This window comes from Clupea harengus, chromosome 12 (genome assembly GCF_900700415.2).
Source record: "Clupea harengus chromosome 12, Ch_v2.0.2, whole genome shotgun sequence".
In the NCBI taxonomy this organism is placed as follows: domain Eukaryota; kingdom Metazoa; phylum Chordata; class Actinopteri; order Clupeiformes; family Clupeidae; genus Clupea; species Clupea harengus.
This window is the reverse complement of record NC_045163.1, coordinates 20250919-20260918: the sequence shown is the minus strand read 5'-3', so window position 1 is coordinate 20260918 and position 10000 is coordinate 20250919. Positions and strand designations below refer to the sequence as shown.

General features: G+C 46.3%; 1 protein-coding gene across 22 annotated transcripts in view; it reads right to left on the bottom strand.

Annotated features, from left to right (window-relative positions):
- The window catches only part of LOC105902557 (formin-binding protein 1), a 73522-nt gene that overhangs the window by 37528 nt on the left and 25994 nt on the right, over window positions 1-10000 (bottom strand). For 20 of the 22 annotated variants that reach the window (XM_031578325.2, XM_031578313.2, XM_031578318.2 and 17 more), the window contains exon 2: window positions 485-600. In XM_031578325.2, the coding sequence (XP_031434185.1) occupies window positions 485-600 (116 nt within the window). Of the gene's footprint in view, window positions 1-484; window positions 601-3399; window positions 3671-4822; window positions 5560-10000 lie in introns of those variants that run through there. The other 2 variants (XM_031578326.2, XM_031578321.2) reach the window with 2 other exon arrangements.

Sequence of the window (10000 nt, the reverse complement as noted above, 5' to 3'; positions counted from 1 at the left end):
CACACACACACATACACCCCTCTCTGAGTCTCTTATGCTTAAACCCCTGTGGGGGGTAGGTGGGCGGGCCCTTTTTTGATTGGTCAAACAGAATGTGGGTCAGCAGTGGGGAGCTGAATGCTGACACTTTGTTTCCATGGTGACACACATTTCCTCCCCCCAGACCGGCTTGTACAGACTTACAGGCGCAAAAGTACAGACGAGGAACACTGAGAAAAACTCACACACACACATACACTCGCAAACACGTCACATTCACTTCCTGCAGCCTTGAGCTGTCAGCAGTAACCAAACACTGCAGTGTGTATGTCTGTGTGTCTCTTTATATGTGTGTGTGTGTGTGTGTGTGTGTGTGTGTGTGTGTGTGTGTGTGTGTGTGTGTGTGAGGGTGTGTGTGTCATCAGACATCTGCATGTGGAAGCTAGCTCAAACTTACTTACCAATATACCCCCCCCTGTGTAAAAGACCACGAGAGAGCACTCACCTAATCTGCTTTGCATAGTTGAGCTCGATCTCCGACCTCTCCTTGACAAATTTGTTGTACCTCTCCACAAAGTCAATACCCCACTGTGTGTGCTTCTCCAAGTTATCAAACTGATCCTGCAAAACAGAAGAGAGACAGAGATTCAGTCAATGAGACAGGAAGTGGAATAAATGATTGCGTCATAGAAATCATGCAGTGAGAGAGAACGAGAGAGAGAGAGAGAGAGAGAGAGAGAGAGAGAGCTGCAATCTAATTACGTTTGTGACACATTTGAGGTGTGTGTGTGTGTATGTGGTTCATTATGTTAAATGTCAAAGGGTTTTACGAAGCCAACAATCCATAAACACACTTCCAAACTCCAAGATCCAGACTCCAGACAACGTGCTGAATTCATTATTTTGTTTCAGTCTGAGATGCAGAGAGCAAAAGAGCGAGGGGAAAAGAGCGAGTCGAGCGAGAAAGATTCAATGAGTGTGTTAAATACCCCTTAATTAGCCTCCTACCTTCTCTCAGTTCAATAAAGACATTACAGCTGCAAGCACACACAAACACAGACATAGTCACAAACCCAGACACACACACACACATACATAGGCTCTCTGGCAGGACAAAGTGTCATAATGGCTCAACAGGGTTCTCTAAGAGGAGACTGCAGGGGCAATGAGATTAAGACTCTCCAAAACAACAGCCAACAAGCAACTTCATCTCTCCCAGCAGGGCAGCGAAACACACCAACACATAAACACACACTCGCACAACTCATTCAGGTACAATTACGAGTACTGTGTGAAGCTGTTTATTTGGACAACCGAAAACACCTGAATCTCATCTTGAGGTTCCTTTGATATGCAACTTTCTTATTAGCCTCATTGACGCCAGAGGAGTTTTCTGCTGCCGTTTCTGCTGCGTTCAGGTCGGAGATGGTCTGGGTGTTAAGGTTCTGAGTTGTTTTCAGGTTTTAGATGCACGTTTGTGTCGACAAAGGTAGACAGGCCTGCTTTCGGTTTAGGGATCATTGATACCCTGTGATGTGCGCTAACTGTGTGTGAGTGTATATGGTGTGTGTGTGTGTGTGTGAGTGTGTGTATGTGTGTGTGTGCATGCACAAGTAGGTCTAAATGCATTTAGACCAGACAGCATTTAGGCCTCAGTTTAAGCCTACATACGGTGAGAGCTCCCTTTGTTCTATTCGATCTTGCACTGTGTCGGAGCTCAATGTCAGCAAGGCAATAGTGCACCTGTGATCATTGCGGTCAGAAACCGGTATTTCCTTCAGTTTACTGACCGCTGGCCAACCTTTGATACAGCATGAGAGCCCAAAGTTTCAAAGGTAACTGAAGAAGCCACAGAGAGCACACACACACACACACACACACACACAGAGAAACACATGGGCATAAATACTGATGTGGAATCTACCATGTATGTGGCTCATAGCTATATGAACTACACCAAAGAACATATGATAAGGGTATTACCTCACATAATATGTAAAACATAACATAGATAGATATCTGTGCTGCCGTTCATTTGCACTGTTGTTCTAGAATGTTGCTCCCGCAACCAAAAGTCCCTCCATCTCCGTGCACAGAGCATGCTCTACGTGCACACCATCATGTACTTCCTTTGCACCGCAAAGATACTGACACAAGGAAGTACCGCATTTCCCTTCTTCACAACTGAGATTTGAAGGTTTTTGTCCTGATTCAGTGTTGCAAAAACAAGGAACTTTCCATAGTTACTTGCTAAATTATTCAGAACCTTTTTGTTTCTGTAAGGCTTTGTAGTCCCCCCCCCCTCTCTATCTATGTGTGTGTGTGTGTATGTATGGGTTTGTGTGTCTCTCTCTCTCTATGTGTGTGTGTGTGTATGTATGGGTTTGTGTCTCTCTCTCTCTCTATGTGTGTGTGTGTGTGTGTGTATATATGGGTTTGTGTCTCTCTCTCTCTATGTGTGCTTGTGTGTATATATGGGTTTGTGTCTCTCTCTCTATGTGTGTGTGTGTGTGTGTGTATGTATGGGTTGGTGTGGTAGTCTGTGTCTGCATACAGGTGTGTGTCTATTGGAAGTGCTATTTTCTGGTAGTTTCTTGTCTCAAACAAACATCCTGCTGACACTATCTCATTGAGCACAAGCTCAAATGACTGATTTCATGCAAAAACCTCTGGAAATCGCTGAAGGTCATTTGTAAAGTATTTCTAACTATAACTGTAAGAACAAACTGTTATTCAACTATCCTGTATGAAACAAAGTTACAAGGCGAGGGTTCTTTAGTGGCATAAATTCACAAGCTAGCAGAATATGACCAGTGCTTTAGTTGTGGTGCAGTCTGACATTACCTAAGCTGGAAAGTTAGCGCGCTAGCTTTAGACAAACTATGAGATGGGTTCATCTGGGATAAAGAAAAATGTGTTCTTCATTAAATAAAGTTAATTGAAGTATCTGTTATTTGCCATTGATGAGTGGTGAACATCACACTGCCATGGCTTGTTGTTCACTTTGTCACTCCACATCAATGGCAAATCTGATGGATTTGTAAATGCCCCCCATAGCAGATGTATATATGCGATTAAGCCCTGGTCATAACACACTGTTCACATCAGGACATATTAGTCACTCCATAACAGGAAATCAAACATTATAGACAACAGCTCCCTTTGCTATCAGTGTTAACCACTAAATACAGTATCAACACTGTTCACAGATTCAGATGCCCACATACACAAGCCTGCCATCTCACTAGACACCACCACAAACGGGTTCCTCTTGATACATTTACCATGTGTTAACCAGTACATAACCAACTGTGATGACCACACAATGCCTAGCTAACCATCAATGACAGCATGAGTTTGGGGGTAAGATTACAGTAAACGTAAACTCTGAAATGTTAGGCTTAGAATAGTAGACTTCACCTTGGTGACGCCCCAGCAGATACCCATCTTCTCCTCTACCATGTCGCTTTTTTGGCATTTAAAGTTCTAAAATCCGTCGCCCACTACCAATCCATCAACATGCAAGGGCGTGAAAGATAAATCCACTTGCAAGTTTTTCGCTACTCTCACACACACACAACTAACCCTGGTGCTGTAGTGTGTGAGAGGCCATGTGTGAACGCATCGGCCAGCTGCAAACGACACTTCTAATCTAAACGCAGTGCTGCCCAAGGCACTACCTCAATGCAATGTGTGGGGGAGAGATTTCCGTGTGAGCATGTGCTTCAAGAAACAGGAAATGGATGTGGGCTGTAGAAGAGTCTTGCTTCTCACTTTCTGCTCTTTCCATTTTTATACCTAGCCCAGGTTGCAACTTTCTTTCTTTAATAGAAAGCCCAATCACACATATGTCAGTTACCGGCATAAATGAAAGACAGACAGACAGACAAACAGACAGATAGATAGATAGATAGATAGACAGATATATACATGTAGATAGATAGACAGACAGGCAGACAGATATATAGATAGATATAGATAGACATCTCACTTGTCACTACTCAAGGGATGGTCTCATTGTCTGGGCCAATCCTGGTATTGATAAATCTGTCTTCACTGGATTACTTAAGCAAATCTCAAGATTATCTTTCTCCACACACAGTGAGTCAGTAAAAATTACACAGCAGTGTATTCGTTAAGAAATGTATACTGGAACATGGGAAGATGATGATATTTCCCACTGCTGGATGTGCATGTTCATAAATAGGATCGTTTTTATTCTACAAAATATGTATTCCTTATAGCCTAAATTAAGCGCTTCATTAGCTGCGGATAGGGATACCTTAGTTCCTATTTCCCACTGGATCCAGTGGTAGCGGGATGCTCCCACCTGCCACCGGTGCATGCGTTTACTCAAGCTGCGCGTCTTCCAAAGCGTGGAGAACCGGTTGAACCGATGGCTCCTTAAGTGACGTTGCATCCCCGCTCGCTAATTCACTGAAGTGAAATAATTCCAATGCGTACTGCTTCCTTCGAAACGCCGATAAAATCAATTATTCCCATCAATCTCACTCTACAAAGACTAATATTACTAGGCATGCGCCGGCCGTAAAGATGACGGAACTGTCCGTGTACTTTCAAACAAAAATGACCAACTCTGCGCTGATTTGCTTAGTACGCAAGTGATTAGATTTCACTCATCTCCGTATCAGTACAATTCACAGCCGACACCGCACCCAGTATCGATAAATGCTCCTGAATAATGGGCCATTAACACCTGCTACAACATACAATAACAATCTCCAAATCCGATCTAATTTGACTATTGTGGGCTCAAGCACATCAAGCCTTTTACTAATAGCATCAAGCAAGGGCTTTGTTAGTAAATTATAGACTAGTTTACCTTCTTTTGTGTGGGCAGCATGGTAACCCAGTTTCCACTACAGAGGGAAGTGGTTCACTCTCCCCGACCACCACCTTTGTCCCAGAACCAGCTTTGAGACCAGAGCAGAGACCCAGTCAAACCCAATGATAAGACCAGCTCAGACCTCCTCCTCTGGGAACCTTGGTACCCAGCACACTGCCTGGTTCAGTCCAGTCCAGTAGAGATCACCGTACCACATGGACCAAGTCTACAGTATATCAGGCCAAAGAAAAAGCCCAGAAAATACACAAGCCAGTCCAGTGCAGTAGTGGAGGAGATCTGCTGGTGAAGGTACTCAGATATGGTCAAAGCATCTGCAGGTCAGGTTTCACATCCAAGGAGGTGGTGTTGAGATCAGTATGTCCATGAAGCCAAAGAATCCAACGGAATCTCTTCCAGCCACAGCTGAGGCAAAACTAAAGCCTCTTGGAAAAAACAATAAATACCTTGAATAATACCCAAGAGAAATCCTTCGAATGAAAATATGACAGAAAAATTGCGATTAAAATCCTCAGAGGTTAGTTCGACGAGTAGCACGGCAGACAAGAGGCATCTGATGTGATTGGATGAGGGCTATAAAAAGCACAAGGCGGGGTTGGCCCGTGAAATCAGAGCCGGCACGGACCGGGCCAGATAAGGTTAAAGAGGGGTGCTTAGTGACCCAAACACACACACACGCCCCCCACACACTCCCACACATACACATATACACTGCCACCCACCACAGCTGAACCCCGTCCTCTAATACTGAATGATCACTGCACTCGTCTGTCCGAGGAGAGAGAGAATGAGGAGAGGGGAGGAGGGGGAAAAGGGGAGGTGGGGGCGTGGGCGGGGGGTGGGGTGTGTGTGTGGGGGGGCTCACACACGTTTAAGAGCAAGGCTGTGCTGCAGCGGCACACGAGTGGAGGGTAAAGCTCTGTCAGGCGTGGTGTGGAACCACTGGAGTGGAAGAAGAGAGGGAGAGAGAGGAGAGAGAGAGATAGAGATAGAGAGGAGAGGGGGGAGAGAGAGAGAGAGAGAGATAGAGAGGAGAGGGGGAGAGAGAGAGAGAGATAGAGAGAGAGGAGAGGGGGAGAGAGACAGAAAGAGAGAGAGGGAGACAGAGAAAAGGGGGAGCAAAAGAAGAGGAAGCACCTCCTGTGCCTGTCCTCCTGCGTCTCCTGTTGACCACCACCTTATCTACTCACACACACACACACACACACACACACACACACACACACACACACACACACACACACACACACACACACAGAACCCCCACCTCATCTTTTTTTTGTTTGCATGTGACCCTCATGGCCGGGGGAGCATGATGATGTCATAGCGGGTTTAGCGCAATTTTGGCCACAAAACGAGGTCACATGTGCCAAGGCATGTGCCTCCATGACAACAGAAAAAGAAAAAAGGGAAGAGAGAAGGAAGGAAGAAGGAGAGGAAGAGAGAGAGAGGGAGAGGAGGGGGGAAATGGGGAACATCAGTCCAGTGGTGTAGAGCAGGATCTTGCAGAGCTCAAAGACTAACTGCAGAGCTGGGGGGGATGTGTGTGTCTGTGTGTGTGTGTGTGTGTGTGTGTGTGTGTGTGTGTGTGTGTGTGTGTGTGGAGAGCCAGCCCTGAATAAATCATCAGCCTTAAATCAGAGGAGCTGAGAGGCAGCAGACTGAGAGAGCTGGGGAATGTGTGAGATAGAGAGACCGAACAGATGAAGGGGGAGGCGAGAGAAAGAGAGAGAGAGAGAGGGATAGAGACCACGGAGAGAGAGAGAGAGAGAGATAGAGGGAGACACTAAGAATAGCAATGCTATCATAGGAGGTCAAGGACAGTCCCAAGGAAAGAGGGAGGGGGGTTTTGTGTGTGTGTGTGTGTGTGTGTGTGTGTGTGTGTGTGTGTGTGTGTGTGTGTGTGTGTGTGTGTCTGTGTGTCTACCATCACTCATCATTCTTCAGCTTCCATTTCAGGTTGCTCTGTTCACCAGCATGCTCCTCTTGGTATTTCTGCTCCCATTTCTCCGATCCTATGTCAGCACTTTCTTTCTCTCTCAGGCTCTCTCTCTCTTTCTCTCTTTCTTTCTCTCTCTCTCCCTCTCCCTCCCTCTCTCTCTCACGTGCTGCTGGCTCCCATTGTTTTGCTTCATGAACAATAACGAGCCGTCCACATCTGCCTCACCCTTCCTCCTCCTCACCCCTCCCTCCCTCCCTGAATCAGCGCTAGCCTCTCACCCCTGACCTCCACTATCAAACGGGAAACGAGATTATCAAGGTCGGCCCTGACACGGGTTCCTCCTGTTGTTTCAGGGGGCTCAGTTTGAGCGTGGCACTAACAAACATTGCAGTGAATCATTGGCTATCAAGAGGGGGGGGGGGCAAAAGCCGGCCCACCGCCTGCAGGAGGAAATACTAAATATAACCTCCGATGCGAACACAATTTGTTCTGAATTAAACACACAAACACAGGCCTGTTTCAAAGTCATCAAAGAGGCTTTTCTCTTTCTCTGAGTGTCTCTCTCTGAGTGGATTAAAGGCAACGAGTGTTCAAACGGCACCAGCCAGCATCCTCCTTGGAATTCCCATTCCTCTCACCTCTCTACAAGCTGACACAGTTAATAGCACACACAACAGAGCTGCAGCATAATTCTGGGTTGATAAAAAATGAACGTTTATCTTTACAGATACAGATAGAGCTAGAGAGAGATTAGTCACCCTGTCATAATGCAAAGATATAATCTGCTAGATGTGGTCTCTGAGAATGAGCGATGAATAGGATTGGATGCTGGCGTAAGCGACCGACTGCATTAGAGCTAAAATGGAGGCGAGCTCCACTGGGATGCGTTCCTTTGGAAGCACGAGGGCAAGAGAGGCTGTGAGAGACTGTGAAATACAGGGGGTCGGATTGTGTGAGGCTGACAGGGAGCTCTTATCGTGTGTGTGTGTGTGTGTGTGTGTGTGTGTGTCTGTGTGTGTGTGTGTGTGTGTGTGTGTGTGTGTGTGTGTGTGTGTGTGTGTGTATGTGTGTGTGTGTGTTTGCATGTGTTTATCTATGTGTGTCTGTATGTACATTTGTGTGAGCATATTGGGATTTGTGTGTGTGTGTGTGTATGAGAGAGAGAGAGAGACAGGGAAAGAGAAAGAGAAATAGAAAGAGAAACAGAAAGAGAAAGAGAGAGAGAGAGAGAAAGAGACAGAGAGAGAAAGACATAAAGTTCCGGCTGCTGTGTGTGTGTCCGGGTGTATATTTGTCTTTATGAGTCAATGACCCCCTCCATTTGCCATAAATATGCCTACTTCCACCTCCCCATCATAACTCGCTCTCTCACTCCCCCTCCAGCTCCAACGCACAGGAACATCACTTCTCACACCCCGCTTCGGATGAAGCGCATGGCTGCGTTCCAAATCGTTCAACACCCCCTTGCATCCTGCAGCCTAACATCACCTCCAGTGCACTCAGGGTAGACTACAGATGGGAAACCAGCGCTGCAGGGCCTGGGAATGGGGCTGCTGGCAGGGTTCCAGACCACTGCTTTTGCCCACTTGCTAGCCCCCCTACAAAGTCAACAACTTACGGGTGACGGGAGAGCTAAGCGAGCATGGAGCCGAGCATGTCCCAAACCGTATCTCCCTATGCACTGCCCTCGCAGCCTGCTGAGGCTGCATAGAAAGCCACAATCAATGGTATGGAATGATTCACTCTGACGGAAAAAGGCTGTATCACAATGCCACGACTCACTGTTCCTCTCTTTCCTCCCACCCTGAGGATTCACTGTGCTCTCACTCTTTACATTGCAGTGATATAAAGGTCAAAACAAGAGAGGGAACAGCTTTAGAACAGAACAGCAGTGGTTTGGGTGGGACTGGTCTTGTCCAGATGCTAATGGTCATGATGTGCTACTGCACATTAGCCTACTGCACACACTGTAAAGAAAGCCAATAGTTTTGAACTGTCTGATTTGGACCAGTTCAGTGAGGAGGCTATCTGGTGATTATTTCCAACTGCAACTCCCCTTCCAGCCAGAAGGGGCAGTAGAGGTCAGCAGACAAAGGGACAGAGTCAGCTCTCATGACCTCACAGAGAAACACAGTGATGCAAAGGCTCACAGTGTCACATACACACTAAGACAAGCCAACAAACACATACACAAACACACACACTGGCACCAAAATACACATTAACTCTGACACTCTTAACAGGATGTTTCAGCTTGAAGTGGCATAGTACAGATGTGACAAAACATTTCACATATGCATGCGCGCATACTCTGAAATACACCTCACACACACACACAAACACCATTGGCAAGCATTTTCAAGCCCTTGGCCCCATTTAACATCCCTGAGAGAGTCTTTAACATTACAGAAACTGCGACAGCACTCACACAAGATGTGAATTTAAATTAGATGCTACACAATGGAACTGGCACAGTGAACAACACACGCACACACACACACACACACACCCGCACACACACACACACACACAGCGAGAGTGAGTATGCAGGCCATTTCAGTATAGACCATTGCACAAATCTATGGCTAAAAGAGACGGGTTGCCAAATCTGCGGAGAGACAAATGGGTTGCCAAATCACTGGCAAGTCATTGGCAAAAACTCTCCTCTGTAAAGTAACCCCAGGTCGCACCTCTTTCCTTATTCCTCCTTCACCTCCTTCATTTCCTGTAACCTCAACTCATTTCCGCTCTCCTCTTCCTCTTCCTCCCCTCCCCCTGTCTCTTCACTCATTGAAAATGACTGTACACTAATCTTCAAAGTGACCAGCTCACATCACACATACAGTATATGGACTTCAAGCCTCCGTGAGAGATCTCAGCATTTGAGAGTGTGTCAGTGTACATGTTTGTGTGTCTGTTTTTTACTGATTTGGAGCAGCGTTTAAAGCTTTTTACAGCCTTAACAGCCTGTGTTAAACACACATAAACGAGACCAGATCAGTGGCTCCTGTTTGTGGGGATTTATTTGATATCATGTTTGATTTATGGCAGTCAGACTATCAGCTGGCCATTTGGACAAGACTGGGTAATCCAAGGATGAGCTGACTGGGTCAGCACACGCATGCACGCACACACACACACACACACACACACACACACACACACACACACACACACACACACACAAACACAACCTGTGATAGAGACACTCTGCA